Here is a 24,204-nt window from a genome sequence, read left to right as displayed (position 1 = left end):
TACGATGATAAAAGGATTTGTATTTTTTCCAATTATGATTAGGAGAAATAGTTTACAGGAAAATAAAACGAATTTGAAATTTATATAGATATAATGAAATAACGTAAAATGTGTATATAGTAAGCAATAATTTTTATATTAAAAGACTTTTTTTAAATCCGTTGAATAACTCTAAGCTGTGAGTAAAAAACACTTTAAAATTACCCCTGTTTTTATTAGTGTATTCTTCATTTTTAAACAATAATAATCAATAATAATAAAACGAAAGATGTACTTTCGTATATTTGAGGAAAACAGGAAAAATGTCTTATAAATGTTTTAAACATTTGCTTCTGGAGAACAAAATATAAAATTAGATATTTATTTATTATCATTTTATATGTAAAAGTAGAAATGACATAGTAGTTAGTTGGAATTTGCCAGATTCATTGCTAATAGATAATATAATGACCCTACTACACTAAAAATTTGTGTCCCTCAGGTGACTGAGATATTTTCGTATTTTCGATTTTTACCTGAAAATTTAAATTCGGACCGACTTTGAGAAAATGCTGCTGGAAATAAGCCGCATCCAAACTGATTTACGATCTCTCTCGTATAGGGCCTCTATATCTCTTGGTATAAAAATAGGTATAAAAATACAAATCAAGTATATAAAAATAGCAATTTTCCAATTTTCTTCAAAACTATTTTCTGCACCAAGAGTTTTGGATTGTCATGAAGCATTCAATAAATGTGGCAGCTCAAAAACTACCAAAAAACTATATATTTCTAGTTGTTGTCACAAAAATATAGTACCCCTTATCTTAACACCTGTGGCTCAAAAACAATTTGAAAAAAAATGCTGATAGTTGGGGTACAATGAATTCAAATGTCTATATCGACACATTACCTCTAAACTTTTGAAATTAGACTATTTGGAAATATATTACAAATCATTTGGGAGTTAGAAAAGTGCACAGAGTCGCGCTTCATTAATCGTAACGTCAATTGTAAAGGAATTTAAAAAAATTAACAAGCTAATCGGTCGCACCTTCGAATTAGCATTAGTTTCCTGTACCGTTTTTACAGAATTTAATTCAATCGTCTCGATTGACATCAGGAGCAAGTGAAGCGATTAATTGGCACTCGGATGTGGCAAGTTGTTCCGTTCCACCTTTGGTTCGGTCGTGCGTTTGTTAATTCATGCGAAAAATGATTATTAGCACGAGTAGAAAATCAATCAACATAAATCTTAAGATATTTATTATCTATTAACGCAAATCTATAAAAATAGTTTTACTGAGAATGTATACCATCGGTTAAATTATATCGGCTTTAGAAATTAGTATACTGAATTTGCTCGAATATTGTTAGTATGGTCGGTTCATAGATATTAGAAAGTGACCAATTGCTTTTGGATGGGATTATCCAAGGGTGGTCATTAACATACAATGCAACAAAATTATTACCTTTCGGAATTTAAATTCAGGTAAAATTGTGGTCCGTAATAGAAAATAATTTTATACCTACCTGTGTTTAATATTCTTTGGTTTGGCATATTACTTAGTTTAAGTTTATTAGTAATTATTCTTATTTCGTGTGCAATACGGCGTGTGTTGAATCGTGTGCGAATGATGCAAAATATGTGCGAGTCTAGTGTATCTCAGAAGATGCTCCCGCCCAAATGTAGAAAACACTATTTATTGAGACTAAGGAAGTTATAAACAATGTTTATTTGACTCTCATTGAAGCCAACCACTTTACAAGAAACGGTCACATTGACGAAAATTCCAACATCAACTGTATGGAAATTTGGGAATAATCACATTTCAGCGAGGAAAAAAACAAGCGATGCTGACATTTTCTCGAGTGAAGATGAAAGTGATCAAGATATAATACGGCGTAAAATTTACCAGTTATACAAGGGACAAAGCGTGCCTACATTAGATATCTTGATTAGGAGGCTTGAAAAAGATGAAACCGGTACTAAATGTGGTAGAACTACCTTATGGAAGTGTTTAGTATCCTTCCTAATAAAACCTCAAATAATTAAATTCTAAGCAAAGTACAGACCAGTTCGGCCATATTTCATTCTTACAGCTTGCACTGGTCTTTCCTTAATTAGTATCAGTTAATCACTTTCTTATATCTAAGAAACAAACTTTACCATTATATACCTGGTAGAGGCCTTTGTTTTACTGTACTAAACAACTTTATTCAGTCCCCCTTTACAGTTGTTTATGAAAGAAAGACGTAAGGGAAACTTTTTTTTGTTTTGGACCCTATAAACATAACTAAAATAAATCTAGCGGATGGTGCCATCACGTGGAAACGATTCAAACAAAGATTTTTATTTCCTTCACCACAAATTAAACAGAAGTAGACTTATGTTGGAACTAACGTAAATGTAACAAAAAAACAGATTTTTTTATGCAAATTAAAAAATTAAATAATTAAAAATTTATCTTAGATATGACTAGAGTCTGCTAAGTTAATTTTGAATTTTGCGGTATAAGGTGCAAAGGAGGCACAAAAAATCATATCTACGGAAGAGGTCTTTTTTACATTTTTGACTTAAATAACTAAAAATGATTAAATTATACCCAAATTTAAACTAATATTGCGTGAAACGCGTAGGAAACTCTGTTGTCGTTTAATCCGAACTTTGCAATATATATATATATATATATATATATATATATATATATATATATATATATATATATATATATATATATATATATATATATATATATATATATATATATATATATATATATATATATATATATATATATATATATATATATATATATATATATATATATATATATATATATATATATATATATATATATATATATATATATATATATATATATATATATTGCAAAGTGCGGATTAAACGACAACAGAGTTTCCTACGCGTTTCACGAAATATTAGTTTAAATTTGGGTATAATTTAATCATTTTTAGTTATTTAAGTCAAAAATGTAAAAAAGACCTCTTCCGTAGATATGATATTTTGCTGAAGGAGACAATTTTCGTACTAACTTTCTAAATTTTTTAAGCGTTGAAATGCAGTGAAATTATCTCAAGCAAATGTTTTTAATATAGAAATATGATTCTTGGTATGAATTTATAGTTTTTGAACTGCATGGTGCTTCTTCTTCTGAGTCATTTGGACTACCTTCGTCAAGTGGGCCGCGGCTTTCAACATCCAATTTCGAAAAGTTGTCAATGGCATTTTCTTCTGTTATGTTATCGTCTAAGGTCATGAAATTATCTATATTCTGGATTTCTGTTACTCCTAAATGTTTTGCATGTCGCAGTAACTCAGCAAGTGTCGCTAAGGGCAGATCGTCTTCGGGATCGTAATAATCTTGTTCAGTAAATTCTGAGCTACATTCCCTTTTTCTGAATCCAGCTTTGCCAAAACAATTCTTAATTGTCGAGCAATTTACTTGAACATCTTCAATTTTTATTAAAATATTCTACAAAATCAAGTGCCGATAATAAAATTTGAAGTTTGGTTAGGCTGACAAACGGAAGTTGTGTTTTTCGGTAAAAATATAATTTCCACATTTTTCAATTTCAGTTCACGAGGATGAGAGTATGCATTGTCCAAAAATAAAAGAACTTGCCTTTTTTGGATTCCCATTTTCCGGCCGAATTGGAGCCACCACCCAGACATAATTGCTCGGATCTTCCATGCCTTTTTATTGGATTTCCAAGTGGCTGGTAGATCCTTAATAGCAACGTTCCTTTAAGCACGAGGACGAGCCGCTTTCCCGATCACAATGAAATCATATTTTTCGCTGGCCATATTTGCACAGAATAAAATGGTTAGCTTGTCTTTAAACAACTTTCCACCCACACAGAGACAGAGTTTTGCAATGCACGAAAAAAAATCCACTTTGATCTGCGTCGTACACATCTTCTGGTTTGCCGCCAGATATGCATTTAAAACTAACATTATGTCTCTTGCGCCACTTTTGAAGCCACCCGTCGGACGCACTGAAATTATTGTAGCCTAAAGTAGTCGCAATTCTCTTAGCTTTAATTTTCACTAACGGCCCTGAGAGTGGAATGTTCTGATTTCCAGCTTTCACAAACCACTCAAAACATCTTTTGTCTATAGCAAAACCTTCCTTTTTCAAAAAATCCTTCTTTTGATTTCAGCTGCTTGCGTTTTCCCAATATTAAACCTCTTTGCCAAATGACGAACTGAAACACTTTCTTTGTCTAAAATGTTAACAACTTCTATCTTTTGCTTTAACGAGAGCATATTTTTTTCGGTGCTATTTTACGTAAAATTATAAAATAACTCCAATATCAACTACGAATCCGAAGACAAAACGCAACATTAAATGCAGGCTAGCAAACGAAATGTGTAAATAGCTAATCACCTAATAAAAAACGGGGAATTACCGAATTTTATGTACATACATTGTTATAAACGGAACTAAAAATCGTCCGGCTATTAGAGTTTCGCATCCGCTTATGGGAGGTTTTGGGTCAATTTCAGGAAAAATCTAGTGTCCGCGTCCATTTATAAGAGCGCCCGCTTATCGGAATGCATTCAACATTGAAAATGATATGCTGAAATTCGGTTCCAGGAACTTTGTCCAGTTAAAAGAGATGTTATAGGACCGCAAGGAGAACTTTCACTGTAATTGCTAAACACTTAATTTTTTGATGTTTTACCCTGAATGTCTATGATAAAAATCTGATTTAGAGGTTACCTTCCAACACTCCAAAAGGCTTCGCATTCATTTTTTACCTAGACATTGTGAATTTTTATAAATTCAAATCAGACATCATTATCAACCTAAACTATGAACGAAAGATAGCTTCAATAAGTTCCACACTACACTTATTATCCATCGAGTCACGATTCCAGTATTTAACATTTCTAGATTATTCATGCGTATCGAATGACACACATTTCAGCTTAACGTTTGCCCAAGATCTTCATAAGTATTATTACACCAGCAACTCCAATAGTACAACCCTGAAATGCTGTATTGTAAACACCTACTTGTGGTGATCGAGTTCACTTATTTGCAGACAGGTTTTGCAACGATATAGTGGTATAGCAGGATCAGACACATATCAACTTATTATTATTCATTGCTGATAGAACCCACTAAATGTTGGAACGGATTCGTTACTGATGTAATGAAATATTGCGGGGCTAATTATCTACTTGCATTTACTTAGATACTACAAAAAAAAGGATTTTGATATGAATTGTATGGAATATTTTACTATAACAACACAGCACAAATAGTGGCAGTGTACGTCCAATTAACAGGATCTGTACATAAGCATAATAAAAATAAAAAAAACACGGTACCCATATAAAGTAAATATAGTACAAGAAAAAGCATAATGAAAAATATGTTTGAACCTAGGTCAGTTTTCGTTCCCTTGGCAATAGATCTTCATTTTTGAAAATGAGCCACACAATTTTCTCAGCTTTTGTTCGGAATATTCTTCATCTTCATCACTAAAGAATTCAATGTTCAATCGGACTGAACATGCAGTCTTAACACCTATTACACCTAATACTGTTTTTTTTTAATGATTTTCCAAGTAATTGCCATTTGATACAGTTTTCCCCCAAATACATGTTTTTTTTTTCATGATATAATTTCGGATGGTACTTTTTGCGTCGTTGACTCACGGAACTTTATTCAATCTATGATAGTTCACAATCACGCTTTTTGGTGGTCATATTTGGTAGCAATTTCTGGAACAAGTCATGAAATAATTTTGACGTAGTGTCATCACGGTAGTCAACAAATGAGTCTTTATATTCTTTCCACCAAATCGTTTGGTCCCAGCCTAAATCAAATTATTCTTATGCATTTTCCTTTATTTGACAGAAAGTGAGTTGCCATGTTGATTAGATGAGTGGACGAATTATGTCGCATGACTTGCGTCCAGCATTTTGAAATTATTTTAAGAAAATTACTGCGATGAATAAAAAATAAAGTCGATTATCCATATTATTTAATCTATGATGATATATTATTTAGTATACTTTCAAAGTATATCATTTTCGCTCCTGACGGCAATTATTGAAATAAACTGCCGACAACTATAAAACCACTAACTAATTTGTATTATATATCATTACGTTTATTTAGATTTAATAAAATCACATTAGTACTGATACAAATTTTCAATAATTACCTAAATAAGTACGTTTTTTAAAATCTAAATCATTCTCATAATCGTCATCAAGATTAATTAAAATGGAATCTATGTTATTTTGTATGTAGAGGTATGAATTAATTTTTAAAATTTGCTGTTTGCTGTACTGAAGGTAATAAAATCTCCAAACGCACGATCTGCGATACACTCTTAAAAATTTTTTTCGAAACGTATGGCATGTCTTGTCAATTACCTACGAATAAATTATTGATTGTTGGGTTACCCACTAACAAAAGGTATGAAGTAATATTTGCAAATATTCTGGATTCCTCGTGCGTCGGTTGTTTATAACTGAAACTTGCCGACGTTTCGCCAATCATCCTGTTGGTTTGGTTCAGTTTCCGTTTAGTCTGAAGAAGCCGTCGGGATGATGGATGAAACGTCAGCAAATTGATTTATAAACAACCGCCACAGGAGGAATCCAGAAGATCTGTAAATACTATTACAGTAGCAGGTCCAAGATAATATACTTTGAGACAACTTCACTTCTGATGTTTGTACCAGATTCATCCATCCATATCCATAAAACTAGTAACTATCAAATTGTATATATGTATTTCTTTTTTGAATTCACTCTAGCAGTGACTACCATTTTGAATGAATGTCTATATAATTTATATGCTATATTTTATTTTATCGTATGTCATATGTGTCATATACTCGTTGTCATATACTATGCTGGATGCCGCCCCCACAGTTATGTATTTTTGTAAGTAAGAAGTCGAAACCGAATAAAGGCCCTTTATTATTATTAATATTATTAATATCCATCCCTGTAGATAGGGTTGGAATTTCACACCTTAAACATTAGTGGTGGTCGAGAGTAAGGGATTTGAATTTTTAACGAGATCGATAGATCGGCGGGCACCGAGTGCAAGTTGCTTCCAGGTTTTGCAACAATATAGTGGTAAAGTCTGTTCATAGATATAAGAAAATGACTAACTGATACGAAGTAAGGAAAGACCCGGGCAAGAATGAAATACGGCCGGAACAGGTCCGTACATTTGGGGTTTTGTTAGGAAAGATGCTAAACAATATTTATTAATTTATATATGTATTTATGTTTAAATCTAAAATAAAATTACAAATTATTTTTGTTACCTACTTAAATTACTTAAAATTATTCACATAATATATCAGTATCACTATCGCTATCATCGCCTGTTCTAATTATTATTTGTTCTATATTATTTTCAATACGGATATACGATTGTTCTGCTTTTTCTATATGTTTAACAGAATTGGCACAACTTTGTGGAGGGATGTTAAAAACTTCAGTTTCTGTAAGTTTGAGGACATTGGAGTTAACACGGGGAAAACATTGTTACAGATGTTGCAGATTTCAGTTGGTGCCAAACATGTTCAATGGGATTAAATATACAGTGGTAAGGTGGAAGCATTAAAACTGTATGCCTTAGATTTTTTGCATAATTATCAGAGACGTATTCCTTTTGTAGATTCAAGTTTTGTAGAACCCCAATTAATTGCTTTTTGGTATAATCTTCGTGAAAATAAATGTCGTTATTATACATGTAGTTTTGGATTGTTGTTTTGTGTCACATGAGGAAGGGGTTTTAGTCAACTGTCTACTGTGATAACTTCCATTGTCCATTCCAATTACGCTATTAGGAGGAATGTTTGGAACTAGATTGTTTTTAAACCAACTTTCAAATAAATCAGCGGCGGTGTCTTCATGGTAATCCAGAGAAGAATCTTTAATATTTTTCGCAGACAAAGAGAGTCTATCTTTAGAGCCAGCATGCAAAATAGTTCTTCTTTTACCTCTTTTTGATGGCGCGTTTGTTTTACACTTATCAGTTGAGTCAACCCAACCATTTTCCAGAGTATCATAAGTGTGGAACCAGGTTTCATCCAAATAAATAATTGGCCTTTGTTGTTCTCTGTAAGGTCCCTCTCCAGTCGCCATTTCCGAATTCTAAAAGTTTCCATTAAAACTTGCCTTTTGTCAATTTTTTTAAATCTAAAACCCATGTGTTGAATACACTTCCATAAGGTAGTTCTGCTACATTTAACACCGGTTTCATCTTTTTCAAGCCTCCTAATTGAGATATCTAATGTAGGAACGCTTTGTTCCTCGTATAACTGGTAAATTTTACGCCGTATTATATCTTGATCACTTTCATCTATACTCATTATTATTATTATTATTCACAATTTTCCATGTTGTTGGAATTTTCCTCAATGTGGCTGTTTCTTCTAAAGATACTTTCTTGCTGACACCACGTTCAATGAGAGTCAAATAAACGTTGTTTATAACTTCCTTAGTCTCAATAGAATAGTGTTTTTTATATTTGGGCGGGAGCATCTCCTAAGATACACCAGACTCCCACATATTTTGCATAATTCGCAGACGATTCAACACACGCTGTATTACATACAAAATAAGAATGATTACTAATTAACTTAAATTCAGTAGTATACCAAACCAAAGAATATACACAGGTAGGTATAAAACTTTAAGTAATAATCTTGTTGCATTTTATGTTAATGATCACCCCTGGATAATCCTATTCAAAAGCAATTGGTCACTTTCTTACATCTATGAACAAACCATAACCGCGTGAACACCACCGTCCGCCGTCCTATTCTCGGAACCGTCGCGACCTTACGTGTTCTTGGAGATTCCCCGAAGCGGGTACCGTTCGCGGTCGACTGGAATATCAGTATTTTTTTTATCGACAACGCACGACGTCCATGTACTTTACATTAAAATTGCTCGCGGTTAGAAAAACAAAAGAAAAAACCATTCGCAATAATTCGGATGGATTTGGCCCGGGGGGGACGGCCACGGCAGTTCTCCTGCGACGAGCTCGTCTTCGGCAGTTAGTCGGAGGGCATTCGACGCGTCGCAGCACTGTCGGAACAGGCGGTACCAAACAGTCGCGCTTTTAGTTGTTTGTATGCGGTCGATTCACTTTCCGCAGTTCAAATATTAACCCAGTGGTTGATTTGTAAATCGGTGTTTATCTGGGCGATAGACCGAATCGTGCCGTGTGTTATCTATCGTTTTCTTTTTATTTGTTTTGTTTAATATCCTCGATTTGGATTTTGGATATTAGGCCTGTTGTTTTTGTGCCGGATTTATGCAGAGGTTGCGAAGAATTCGCTAGATAATGGATGGACTTTATGGATAAAACATCACCGCTCTGCGACTAGAAGGTCGGTATTATATGGCTATCGCCTAATAATCGTAGACCGATCCGGTGCGCCCGAGCCGGTGATCTCGATCTAAACCATAATGGTTTCGATAATGTCCATTTTGTCTGGTAAATTTTATTTTCAAATGAACGGGTAGCGATATGGAGACTTTTCTTTATCATAAGCGTTAGTAAATTTTCAGGAGATAGTATTAGGCCCTCTGTAGCTCCTCTGTAGGCCTCCCAGAATAGATTGATCGCAAAAAATTATATCACTCCCGGGGCAAACTCAATCCATCGATCAATTAAATCAATAGAAAAATTGAAATCGTTATACAAGAGTTTCTGACACGTTGTATTACTACTACTATTACTACTACTGTATAAAAAAGAGCACCTTATCCTAAAAGACTTTAGTAGGAAGCTGCATTCGCCGGACAATACTTTTAGTCCTTTCGACTGGTAAAAAAGTTAAAAGAATAATAATTACTCAAACTTGTAGCAAAAATAGATTGGTCGGTGTTGAATTCTAGCATTTCAATCAAAATGGACTGAAGGCTATCATGTTTTTGAAGGCCACTTCTAGCAAATACTTGATCTTATTTCTCCTCGGTTTCTTACAGTCATACCGCTCAAAAAAATCCAAAAAAACACCCTACGTCTTTTTGAACTGTAAAACTGAGTGGTCTTAGACGTATTCCATAAGCGTATTATTGTGCCGTAGTGAGTAAATGGTCAGGTAGTTGACCTCCGGTGCCTTAGTGTTTAAAATTAGAATTATAGTCACTTTTCGTTACTTTTAAGTTTGTTCTGGAATATGGCAAATCTTATCTTATTTCTCCTTCGCACATGACATCATTCACTGGCTTACTCTAAATTTGAAGTAATTTCAGAAAAAACACGTCAAAGAAGGAGCTGCTGGAGATTGAAAGTCTGAATAGACATCTTTGTACGAACTTTTGTTGTAGAAGAAATCGCTTCAAAACGAAATGTCTTCCAAAATATCACTGTCAATTAAAGCCGCTATGGGCGATATCTATTAGATAATATAGTGCCCTGGTACGGTAAAAATTGATACCCCTCAGGTGACTGATATTTTCGTACAGAAATGTGAATGTGAAAATGCATCTAAACTGTAGTTTATTAGAATCATAAATATAATAGTAATTATACATGATTATAAATATAGGGATGGTCAAATGGTTGTGTTATTAATTATAATATATATAATTTAAAATAACACTATTTACACTACAATTTCATTGTGGTGTAAATTTTAGTCATCATGTTTCAAGTAGTCAGATGAACTATAGTCATTGGAGTCCATAGAAATAATAAGGAGCTGAGCAGTGTTTTCTAGCATATTTCTAGCTTCACGCATTCTTCTATTTTAATTACATGTTAGATGCGCTTACTCCATTTTTCAAATCCACTGTCATTATTATCTTGCACCACTTGCAGTAGGGTTTCAAATTTGCTCATTTTAAAAGTGGTGTGAAGTATCTTTATATTTCCTTTTGAAGTGATTTCGTCTACAACAAATTTTGTACAAGGAGGTTTATTCAAATTTACAATCCCCATTAACTTTTTTTTCCGCATATCTTTCTAAAATTGCTTACTGTTTAAAGTAAGACAATTAATGATGTCATTTTTGTTTCAAATAAATCCAGGAGATAAGAAGAATAAGCAGAAGAACGAACCATCAACTACCTGAAAGTACCTATAATTCTAATTTTAAACATTAAGGTACAGGTGGGACAACTGCCTGTCCACCTACACACTAAGGCACAATACTACCCCCAGAGAATACTGCTAAAACCGCTCACTTTACACTTTAAAATGATGTGTAGCTCTCTCGCATTAAGAAACACAACATAGTGGAAGTTCTGGTTCTTAGAATGCACTAATAAAACGTAAAGATATCGTAAATACGCATTCATAATATGCAATGAGAAAATTAATCTATGAATGTTTACTACCACTTTTTCACACTATGAACGCAACTGTTTAAATTGGCTTCCAAAAATTCCAATTGCTTTCCTTTATCGATTAGTGCTTCGAAATTGGTTAATTTGTTTACACGTTGCAGTGTCAAGTTGTTTTTAACAAATTATGATACCAAATTATTACTAGTAAACGGAGTAGTAAGCTAAGCAGATCGATGTGTAAAACCAAGTTCATTTACAGAAAATAACAAATAGCTTGTGGTCGCTTATCTGTGGCAAATGTCGGCCATCAACTTGATTTTGTCTACGGAGGATTGAAAATGCGATTCATTCATTTTCTGTTATTGACGGTATCGGGAATTCGATGAATCATGTCTTCTACGATGGTGCGGCACCTTTTAGATACGATGTAAAGGATATAGATGAGTCTGGAATATTTTTTTTATTAATATTAATTTAATTATATTTTTTTATTAATATTAATTATTTAATACATTTTCGATCCAATTCCAACGCTTCCTAATATACTTATGCAAACAATCGCTTGGATGGAGATATTTTCTCTTACAAAAACATGGTCATATGAAGATATGTAAGCATAAAAGGAATAAAATGACATTCCCAATCTCTAATTTAAAAAAAAAATGGAAGAAACCGAATAACTAAAACCGTGATCTTTTAAAAATAAGGTTTTCTTTTAATAAAAAAAATTATAAATTATATGAGCCAATTTGACATTAAATTGTCTCAAAATTTGAACGGCAATGTTTTTTCGAGCTTAAAACAATACCTTAATAACACATTTTGAAAATAGTTTTATTATTCGTTTGCCATTGTCTAAAACTGGCTAGTTTTGGTTAGTTAGAACACATTTTCTATAACGTTCTCGACAAGCATTCATTATAGCCGAAGCCCAATTCTCACAGGAGTCCAGAAACCCCAAAGGAAAAACGAAATATAAGAATCGAAAAATCACACAAATCATGTGAACAACATAGTTCAAAAGTATATGTGACAAAATTAAAAATAACGCAAATTGTTACAACCTCGTCAAGTGCCACCTCGCGGGTGGTGTCCGAACAAAATTATTTATGCTTATTTGGTTACCTAAAAACTTATGTATGTATGTACAGGCAAACATTTAATTTTCTCATATATTTTGGACTATATGTGCTCTCGCTACCGATGGGCAAGATATACATCGATAAAGTTCTCTGTCATAATTTCTGTTCCCACTTTTCTAGTTTTTAAGGTGGGCGGAGTGCTAGTTCGCTTTGGTAATCTCAAGTTTTGACAGTCTATATTACAAATTTGACAAGTTTTACTAAACGGGCGAGTTTTTAGTGCATACTGATCACTCATTTTTGAAAATCTGTGATAAAAAAGTGCATTTGCCAAAGTCTTGCTCTATTCAGAGGTGTGAGAACGGTTATTCTAAAGATTTTGTCATTTGATGAACAATTTGTCACCTTTTTAATCCGCCATAATCACAGACATTCAACTTAAGTCTAAAACTATCACAACCCGGATCACTGAATTCAAAATTTAGGTGTAACATCTACTGTTCTCTCAAACAAGTTCCACATTTAAGATATTTCTAAAGAGAAAATTCCGTTTGAGACACCAGGAGCATTACACGCATATGGTAAGAAATACATTGGAGAGACAGTTATAGGCAATTTTAAAGTATTGTGGCATTTTTGCTATTAATCTTTAAAATACCAATATTCGTTAAAAAAATACATTTCTTTATATATTATTTTGTTTATAGTGTATCAGTACAAAGTCCCAATCTTCAGCACTAGCAATAATACCGCACTTGTGGAAACAATGCTTATCTACCTCGATTGATCTATGGCCATAACTCTGACATCAGAGCTTCTAAAAGCTAATTACAAGTTACAGATTCACGTCATCCGCAAGAAATATAGCAATATAATTAAAAAGTTAGTTTTAGTTTAAATATTAACAAAAACGCATTACCAAACTTACGAAGTACACACGTATCGCTTATTCATTGGAATAATTATTAATTAATCAAGTTCATGGTTAACTAACAAAAAAAGAGGGACGAGCAACATCCGAGATAATTACTCGACTGACTGCAAATAACGATTGAACCGAATTAAAGCATGTGCCGCAATTAAAACTGATCGTGTCATATCATAAATCGGACAGTAAGATAGGATAAACAAATGTTTGACTTCGTTCGAGTGTTCGGCGTGAGAGATTTTTATTTTTTAAATTTAACCGATACTAATATTAGGAGGGCGTAAAGTAATTGTTAATAATTTTATGGTGTTGCAGTAGATAAACGAGTTTTTAAGCTGACATCGTGAGACACGCAGCGATTAGCGTGGAAATCCAAGTAATCGCATTAACTGCTAACTAAGCGAAATACCTGCGGTGTTGCATTAAATTAAATTGCAGCCAGTTTTCGAAATAAAAGAAATATTGTTCTCCACTAAACCTGCGGTTAGTGAACACTATAGGCAATACTTTATACAAATCTTGTATTTACGGTCGCATTTCCTTGTTGAGATCTATGTTAATATTGCTAATAGATAAAAAATGCCCATGTTATACTAGAGCGTAAAAATATAAATATTTTTTCATGTAAAAGTTAATTGTACGGGGTGGGAATTTTATCTTGGGACACGACCTTATCTCAGAATCTATAATGAGTGTGTATTACAAACCTTTAATTTATTTTAATTTTGTATATACAAAATTCTAGACCTTTTTTTTATAATGCCTTATACCTAAGTCTAACCCTTTTTGACATTTTTAATTTTATATGCGAAAAATGACGTTTGTATTCTGTAAAATATCCGCCAATTTCTTTATTCGGAAGCATTTATTGATTCATTTGAGTAAGTTTTGTTGTAGACAATAACTGACTGCATAAGAAATTTCAATACATATTAATACAGGATACGTGAAAAATAAAATTAAAAAAATTGCCAAAAAACTTCTTTTTTAAATAGGTTGTATATGCGCAATATTTTTTTGTCAATCAGAAATAATATGATGTTGCCATATAAGTTCAGTTAGTGTAAGGTGGCTTTGACGGCGTTTGAACAAAGTGCTAAAATGACTATGATTTACCATTTCATTTTTGACCATAATCTTGCCGATGCGCTTATAATAAAAGATTATGTAATAGTATATTATGCAACAAGTGCGGTAAACGGCATTTGACTCACGAGTTTATTTGACATGAAATGAGCGAGTGTTTAATAAACGAGTGAGTTAAAAAGTTTACCGAACGTGTTGCATACTATACTTTTTCTACGACCGTTAGTTTTTGGGTACATTTTCGTAAAACAACACGAATACATTCACAGATATGACCGTCGGAATTGACAAACGTCAAAATTCAAAGCGTGGTAAATGTCTCCGAAAACATCCGATTGCTCTCAAATCAGTGCGGTAAAAAGGAAACTGATGTGGTAAAGTGACGCTTCCCGCACGCTAGATCGGTGGATAATTAGGTATTTTACAGACGGAAGTAGAAAAATATATGTATGCATTATTTATACAGAATAAATCCAAGAATACGCCACAACGTTGGTTAATATTTTATTAACGAACGATCAATAAAGAATTAATAGCTCACAAAGGATAATAATTACTGCAAGAGTTGTTCAATATGTCCTCTACTTTGAGCAACACAAGTAGTATAAAGGGTTTCTAAATACATAACGACTTTCTAACAGATTCAGTCCGATTTAAAGGATGGATAATATTTCAAAACTCCAAGTAGTGTTGGGAATTTAAGTTCTCATCAAAAAAATACTTGACCCATTATTCTGAATCTCCAAATGGCGCACCATACTTGGATAGAAATTATACCTGATCCTGTAACTTCCATATGTTTTTTATTATTCTTGCTGCTCCAGTAATGGAACATTTTAGTTGAGGTTGTAAATATGGACTCATCTATCCAAATAATATTAGCAAATATATTTTCCAAAAAGTGTCTCTCCACAAGATTGGAGAACTGGTTAGAATTTATAGCACTTCCAGTTGTTTTTTTTTTGTTTCTTCAAGGTTCCATATTATTCTAAAGTGTTGTTTGTTGAAGATCTTTTTTTCTGGGCGCCTCCTTAATGGAAATTTTGTTATATAATCTTTAAGAGTCCGGGTTTTATTGTTCGATATGTAACTTTCTAATATATCAACCAATTAATTACTTCAATTTATAAACGACAAATAAATAAATCTGTAATGTGTCAAAAAATATTTGAATTATGACAGTAATCAACAACAAAACGAATGTCCAAGGAGGTAGCGTCCTAGCACTTGCATACATATATTTGCATAATCTGTTATCATAAGTGCATCGGCAAGATTATGGTCAACTATGAAATGGTAAATCATAGTGGAAGCACTTTAGCACTTGATTTGTTCAAACGCCGTCATAGCCACTTTACACTAACTGAACTTATATGGCACCAGTGTATTATTTGTGATAGACAAATGTTTAAAAGGAAATTTATCAAAAAGTAAAAATATTAGGTATATACAACCTTATATAAAATTGTCTTAATTTTTAAAGCTAAATATGACAAGATTATAAAACTAGGGAGATTCTATTTAAAAAAAAGTTTTTTGGCAATTTTTTTTGTTTTATTTTTAATCTTATTTTTCACGTACCCTGTATTAATATGTATCGAAATTTCTTATGCAATCCGTTATTCGAGTCCATTGCCTACAACAAAACTTACTCAACTGAAACAATAAATGCTTCCGAATGAAGAAATTGGCAGATATTTTACGTATTGCAATCGTCATTTTTCGAATATATAATTAAAAATTTGTCTAGAATTTTGTATAGAATTTAAAAATGAAGTAATATACCATGTGTTCCATTTATTCTAAAGTTGATACTTGCCCACGAAAAATTAGACACCCTGTATATACAACATTCAAATAAAAAGAAGATTTGTAATACCTTAATTAACTTTTGTATACAACTTTTGGCTCCATCGCCTATAGACTGTCAGCAAATCGTTTTTCAGAGAATTGAACTTATAGCAGAAAAAGTCGACAAAAAGGAGAAGGTTGCTGATCTATACTTATACCTGTCTAGGACCTTAAAAATTTGTGAGTTGTAAGGACCAAAAATGCTCAGAGACCTCTGGCCTCAATGTTAGTCCTTTAGTCTCTGTGTAGTGGATGTACGTGAATGAGCTTCCGGATGGCTTCGCTTGGGAGCTTCTCACTCAGTACCATGATGAAATGTCTCCTGGTGTGTCGTGGAGTGGATGGAAGCATGGAGCACACAAAACTATCTGAGGTTGAACCCAAATTCTTATTGTTTTTGAGTCATTAGTTAAGAATTATTCTCTGTAAATCAATTCCAAATGCCAAAAATATTAAATTCCTCGGTATGATTATTGACTCCGCACTAAATTTATCTGTGCTCAAGCCTAAACAACGTTTGGCACTGATTGGTAGGTTTAGAGAGTCTTTTTTCATATATATAGAACTATCTACAGTGCTTGTGTGCAATATTGGATTTCATGGTTTGGGATGAGTCATGGTATACTGTTCTGGTGTTCTGGCATTTCATAACCAAGAGGAGAATTTTTTGGTGCATTCTCAAGCTGCATTCCAAGACTTTATATTATTTGTCACTGGTTATTATCGTGAACAAAAACCCTAATCTCAACATCAACTCTGACTTTTACGCTCGATTACGACTAGTTACCATGAACAGCGCCTGTACACAACTCAACTTTTTTTGAAAAAGGCTTATGTTATAGCGGTAAAAAAAAATCTTTGCCTAGCAGCATAATAGGGGTTGAAAATGAAGGAATTTAAGCGAGAGGTGATCGATCGGTATACTTACAGCACAATAGTATATTATGCAACAAGTGCGGTAAACGGCAGCTCAGCGGAGCGAGTGTTTACTAAACGAGTGACTTAAAAAGTTTACCGAACGTGTTGCATACTATACTTTTTCTACGATTGTTAGTTTTTAGGTACATTTTCGCAAAACAGTACGAATATATTCACTGACATGACCGTCAAATATCTCCGAAAACATCCGATTGCTCTCAAACTTGTGCGGTAAAATCCTGGAATTGTCCGAAGTGGCTCGGATTCGTGGGAAACGAAACTGAGGTGGTAAAATGACGCTTCCCGCGTGCTAGTGCGTAATTAGGTATTTTACAGACGAGAGTAGAAAAATGCTTTTATCATCTTAATTTTGAATTTTAATAGGTATGCATATTCTCAATTTTCCTGTATTTTTATTGTTTCGAAAATTTGTGCTATTTTATTGTGTAATCTTATCTTATTTCTCTTAAATTTCTCTTAATTTTTTGCAATCTTGGCTAGTGGTGGCTTGGTGACGTTTCCCTATTATTTAAAATGGGACATAACCACTTAACGACTTGTGGAATTATTTTTATAGGATTGTTCAAAATTTCTTAGAGATCAAGATTTTATCTTAAATTAATATCTGTCAAGTGTCAATTTAAAGCCGATTATGCATATTAAGGATGTCGGAAAGGCTATCGAATAAAGATTTTGCGCTTTGACTTACGATGAAATAAATATAGTTCATTTTTAATTTGAAATCAGAAGTTACCAAATATCGTTTTAACAAAGAATTGGACCCAGCTAACAGCGTAGGGAGGTGGATATATCGGCTGGAATCTTGCCAGTTAGTGCTTATTGTGTGATATTTTTGGGGTATGACATAAAGGTGATCAGACAACGATTTCAAAGTATAATATGGATCTTTGTTTTAATCTCTAGATGACGATTTGGTTATTTGGTTTCAATTCATTAGCTCTATATTGCTGTTAGTGGGAATCTGTCAACATCTATCTGTAATGTTTTTTGTAACAAATAAACCAGGTTATTTAATAAATCAAATATCAAAATGTCCCTATCCCCTTCTCATTTTCTCAATGGAGTAGTCGCTTATTTCGGCAGTAAAGTAAAGTTTAATACAGCGTTTTAAGTTAAGTCAGTGCCAATTTTCCTGTTCAAAATTCTCACAAACATGTTAGAGAAAGGAGATAGTATCCAGTAGCATCTTCTTCAGACTCTCAATCTAATCATTATAATGCTTATAATGCTCCTTTCCTCTTGGCTTTTTTGTCTCAATGGATATAGTATCTGGATTTTCGCTATTGTAGGACAGGGTATCAGGGGCGGACTTTTAAAGTCTTTGAAAAATATGAAGATTAATAGTTATATTATGTTATGTCTAATAAAATCACATTAGTACTAGTAGAAAATATGACCACACTAAATCTATACCTATTTTAAATAATTACCTAAATAAAAACGTTTTTATTCACATTCTAATCTGTTTCACTCTCACAGTGGTCATTAAAGTTAATTATAATGGGCTCTGTGTTAGTTTATATGCAAATGTAAGAATCTGCATTTCTTAAAATGTGCTGTACTACAATATTCCACCTCTCACTTGATGGATTCTTAATTATATTCTTAGGTAGACATGTTAATTTTAAAAAGAAAAACAAATAAGTAAATACATTTTACTAGGTGGTATTCATTATTAATTGTCAAGTCGGTAAGGTAAAAATTCAAAAGAAACTCTCGACAAGCTCATGCAATGGAATAAAAACAGATTGGTATTTAAAAAAAAATTCAACGGAGAGATTCTTCTGAGATTCAACGATTAGAATTTTTTGTTTAAAGTGTTTTATTATGGTAAAAAGTTGATATGCTTTTGGAATACGGGGATACAGCCAAAAACTAACGTAAGTATTGTATGCATACGTACGTCATAAGCTGCAAGCACTTTTTACCGGAAGAATAAGAGAATTGAAATATTTTTTTGTCTTTCGAAATCTGTCACTTTTTGGGATAATTCAACATAATATTTTGAAAATCTGTTAGAAAATAAAACCTGTCTGTAGAATCGATTTGAAAGTGGTATATCAACTTGTGTTACTGTAAGACAAGTAAGACAACTGGAGTTTTGTATTTATTTGAATTAAATAAGTGCGACAGATATGTACTTAATAACCAATTTATTTCAAGATGAAACTTTCATAGAATGTTTTCAAAATGTCCTCCTTCTTGTATACGACACCCTTCCTAACATTTCTCGAGGTATACTATCAAATGCAGCCGATATTCTCCCCAATGTTGTAGGTCGGACACTGGAGTTAATGGTGCCAATTCCTGTCAACATGCAGGTCAGCTGACTGGACCGTGTGTTAGTCTATCTCCATAAACATCACGTAGGTGCTCAGTGATATCTCTAAAATTATAGGGAGGCTTGCCATTCTGCTGAAGATACATATATAATGTCAAGAGGTAAATCATCTAACGAGTCGTCAAAAAAAGAACAGCTCCAATAATTCGCTTTCCTATCACTCCTGCCCAAACGTTGATTCGGAACCGTTCTTGAAACTGTTCGGGATGAATAATTCTTTGATTATTTAAAGCCCACTATCTGTTGTTCTGTCGGTTAAACATCGCATTATTTGAGAATCGTGACTCACCAGTGAACAAAATTAAGTTAACGAAATTATTATTCTCGTCATATTTATCTAACAGCCAATTACAATATCGAAGTCTTCTTACAAAGTCAGCTTCATAAATATTTTGATACTTAAAAGAATGATAACAATCTTGTCACAGATGCTCTTGAGATGTCTAATTCTAATGCCACTTCTCTTGGCGACGCAACTGGATTTACGTTGATTTTGCATGATAATCCAAATCGATAACACGACAAAATCGATAATCGGATAAAAATGTACAAACTATCAGATGAAAGCCACCTAAGTAATATTTTGTTTTTATAAAAATGTATATACCTACTTATTATCTGATTTTTCTCTTATTGTGAGCTTATTTTTTAACGGATTTTGAAAATTTTGGTCTCAAAATGTTGCAAAAAAGTACCGATTTTAAGAAGTTTTTATTCCCACTAGCATGCTATTTGAAAAACCTAGTTATCCTAAAAAATTAAAAGTTTCATTTACAATTTCATTTTCAATTTACATGATCAGGTGACCAGGTAAATAGTATTTATGATGGCCACAGCCTCCTAGACACAATTTTCAAAAATTAAATAGAAATTTTAAAAAACTCAAAAAAAAGAGAAAAACCGTCCTATCCTAAGTAGAATGATCTCCTGAATCCAAAAATGCAAAGAAAAGGTTGTGTCATTTAAAATTCGAAAGTTAGTCTTTCCTCTCAAACCGGAAGAGCAACCATTGACTACATATTGTCAAAAAATTGAACATTCAGCCTATATTAACCCTTCCAAATTTCAAAGTTATAGAGTGTTCCCACTTTCTTGTGCCACCAGGTATATAGGATTATGGATAGATGGTTTATGTTTTTTTCCATTTTGGCTCCACTCAATTTACACTCACCTAGTACTTAGAAATCTTCGAAAACAGCAACCGCCGTTCTCGGGTTGTAATCCGAACTTTTGTCGCAAAATCGCCGGTCTTATCCTGGGATTATAAATTATTTCCACTAGGAAAAAGTTGGTCGCGGAGCTTTTACCCCCAACCGGCCTCCTGACGCAACCAGTGGCCGACCACGTGGTAACGTTTCGTCTTTCGTTGTTTCAGAGACGGTGGCGGGGGTGGCGGCGAGGGAGGCGGCGGCGGCGTCGGCTGCGAGAGGCGGTCCGGCTCCCGACGCGTGCCCAGTCTGCGGCTAGCGAACGGGCGGGTGGCAGCGGCCCAGTCGGAAGAAGAGATCAGGTCGCCGCCGCCGCGCCGCCTGGCCAAGGATGACTCGATCAAGATCAGCATCGAGAACACGAACACGTGCACCGATAGCTTGGTGACCGCGCTAGATGACGAAACGTTGCTTATAGCGGACTGTCTATCCAACGACATGAATTACAAGGGCAGCAAAGTGACGTTCGGTGTGGACGATGGCTCGCTGTATGGCACCCCAAAAGAGGAGCCCGGTCCGACGCCGCTGGGCTCCGTCGAGGCGGGCAAGCAGAGCTTCCTCAAGAACCAACTGCAGGCCCTGTTCCAGCCCACCGACAACAAGCTCGCGATGAAGCTGTTCGGCTCGAAGAAGGCCCTTATGAAAGAGAGGATACGTCAGAAGGCGTCCGGCCACTGGGTCATACATCCGTGCTCCAGCTTCCGGTAAGTCTCGCAACTGATTGGCAAATGGCGTCGCGCTGGTATGTGGTCCTTAAATAATTTTAGTATTCAAAGATGATCCAGTCAGTAGTTTATTTTTACCAATATGTTTCGAAACCTTCTACGAAGATGCCACATTATACTTTATAAAGTCAGTACTAATATATAATATAATGTAAAAATAATATATAATATAATAATATTTAATATCCTAGTCTCTCAGTGCGGCGGCGGAGGTGTGGCGGTTAATAACACACTTAAACTTCCTTTTTAGAAGTATTAATTAGCATAACACCATTTTCCTATAATACGTAAAAACTTCAGTATATCGGATTTGAAATTACCGTCAGTGTTTTGACATTTGATTTTGATATTCTGTTTTGCTTTTTGCGCTTTTTACGATTTAAACTTATTAAATAGGCAGCTTTCAGTTTTAAATAAAAAAATACATTAGGTTGTTAAAACAAGTTCAAGCAATCTATCAATGACTTTTCTGGTCTTCTTTCCATATAATGTGTTGTTGGCAAGATGGCAACAGAATTTTGCTTTATACGGTGCAATAGTATATTATGCAACAAGTGCAGTAAACGGCATTTGACTCACGAATTTATTTAACACGAGCGAAGCGAGTGTTTAATAAGCCAGTGACTTAAAAAGGTTTTCTACTCCCGTCTGTAAAATACATAATTACACACTGATCTAGCGTGCGGGTTGCATCACTTTACCACGTCAGTTTCGTTTCCCACGGATCCGAGCCATTTCGGACATTTCCGGGATTTTACCGCACGGGTTTGGGAACAATCGGATGTTTTCGGACATATTTCCCACTCTTTGAATTTTGACGTTTGTCAGTTCTGAGGGTCAAGTCAGTGAATGTATTCGTCTTGTGTTGCGAAAATGTACCCAAAAACTAACGGTCGTATAAAAAGTATAGTATGCAACACGTTCGGTAAAGTTTTTAAGTCACTCGTTTATTAAACACTCGCTCCGTTCGTGTCAAATAAACTCGTGAGTCAAATGCCGTTTACCGCTTTTCTACGGCCGTTAGTTTTTGAGTACATTTTCGCAAAACAGCAAGAATACATGCACTGATATGAGCGTCAAAATTGATAAAACGTCAAAATTCAAGGCGTGGGAAATATCTCCAAAAACATCCGATTGCTCCCAAACCCTTGCGGTCAAATCTCGGAAATGTCTGAAGTGGCTCGGATCTGTGGGAAACGAAACTGATGTATTAAAGTGACCCTTCCCGCACGCTAGATCGGTGTGTAATTAGGTATTTTACAGAGGGGAGTAAAAAAAAAATACTCTTTCCAATAGAAATTTCTTTAGGTTGCCTATACAGATATTTATATTTAGATGTTTTCATTAAATTGGTAGTTTATTAAACAAGGGAGGTCCATATTAGTAATAAAAATCTTTGTGGCCCAGTCCAATAAATGCTAATTTTATATCATTTTTACCACACGTATTATAATCGTTAGTTATACTGGTGACGAGACAAAAACTTTTCTAATAAGACTCAACAAACTTGGCAATGTCATAATATACAATTTAATCAAATATGATTTTACATGATCGGTGTATTTGACAATACTACCTACCACCAATCTTCTCTGCAGCGAGAATACTTTATATAATTTAAGCAGAATGACTCTAAATTGGGAGACCATAGGAGCATTTGGAAAAGAAAAACTACCATTAGCGCAGAATCAGGCACGAGGTCCTCCATTGACTTAATTAAAAATATATCGTTGGTGACTCTATTACATAACTTGTTCACATGGTTTTTCCATATTAAATGAAAGTGACATATCTTAAAACTATTAATATAGTTATGGTTTCTATTAGTAAAGATTATCTGTTGTGTCTTTTACTGAGTTAGGCTAAGTCTCTTACAAGTTATTTTATTATTTGATTTACTACCAAAGGCCGAATATCCATTATAAGCAAGTGCAAGATGTTTGATAATGACACTTTAAACACGAGTTTGTTTTATGTGATGTGACCATGAGAAATGACACAAGTCAAGATACAACCCGTAAGTAAAAACTCCACACAAACAAAACAGGAATATTCCACTATGGGTGACGAATCTGACCTTTTAAGGAGAGAGCGGGCGCCAAGCGGTGCATTTCATCGAGTCCCATTCTTTACTGAACTCATCGAGTCTTCAACGCATAGGTTTTCGCATACTATTCGATTTGAGAGTCTCCATAATTAATCTTGTAGCACAAGTACATCTTCTACTCCGTTCTCTAAAATAGGACCTTAGTTTCGTTTGCTTGAATGTTGACGTTCGTCAATTCGGACATGTCACATGCAAAATTGTTGCATAATATACCATTTCTTATTTGCAAATACTAATAAAAACTGGCCATTGTCTGGGATAATAATGCCGGTAAAGGTGTAGCCAGCCAATAAAGAAAGTTTGTGATTTGTCGAAATAAAGAGATGTTCCTAGATATCGACGGTTATTTTTAGAGCGAAGTTCTACTGATTTAGGTTAAGGTCTGAACCTTTTCTTCACCAATAACCCCTTGGAAAATCAACCAATTGGAAAATATAAAAAGGGCACGTCGGAAATTTTCATACCACAAACTTCCATCGAATCCAATTTGACGTTGCCCGGAAATTGTCCTGGCGAGGGATCATTTTTCAGATAAGTGAGGTTTTATCGCTGTCGGTATGTTTTGTAGTGATTAAATATTAAACGATTTTCCTTTTAAGCGATTAGTTTGAAATATGTGCAGCATAATTTAAATTTGACATACGTGC

The 24,204-nt window shown here is 34.0% G+C and overlaps 1 protein-coding gene across 8 annotated transcripts in view; it reads left to right on the top strand.

Annotated features, from left to right (window-relative positions):
- Positions 1 to 24,204, top strand: part of LOC132708242 (potassium/sodium hyperpolarization-activated cyclic nucleotide-gated channel 2) — a 238,015-nt gene that overhangs the window by 110,948 nt on the left and 102,863 nt on the right. For all 8 annotated transcript variants that reach the window (XM_060680431.1, XM_060680430.1, XM_060680429.1 and 5 more), the window contains one exon: positions 20,893 to 21,429. In XM_060680431.1, the coding sequence (XP_060536414.1) occupies positions 20,893 to 21,429 (537 nt within the window). The remainder of the gene's footprint in view (positions 1 to 20,892; positions 21,430 to 24,204) is intronic.

The sequence above is a fragment of the Cylas formicarius genome, unplaced genomic scaffold, assembly GCF_029955315.1.
Source record: "Cylas formicarius isolate icCylForm1 unplaced genomic scaffold, icCylForm1.1 PGA_scaffold_10__41_contigs__length_53128322, whole genome shotgun sequence".
Taxonomy (NCBI): domain Eukaryota; kingdom Metazoa; phylum Arthropoda; class Insecta; order Coleoptera; family Brentidae; genus Cylas; species Cylas formicarius.
Note: the sequence above shows the minus strand (reverse complement) of the source record. Positions and strands in the feature narration are given on the sequence as shown.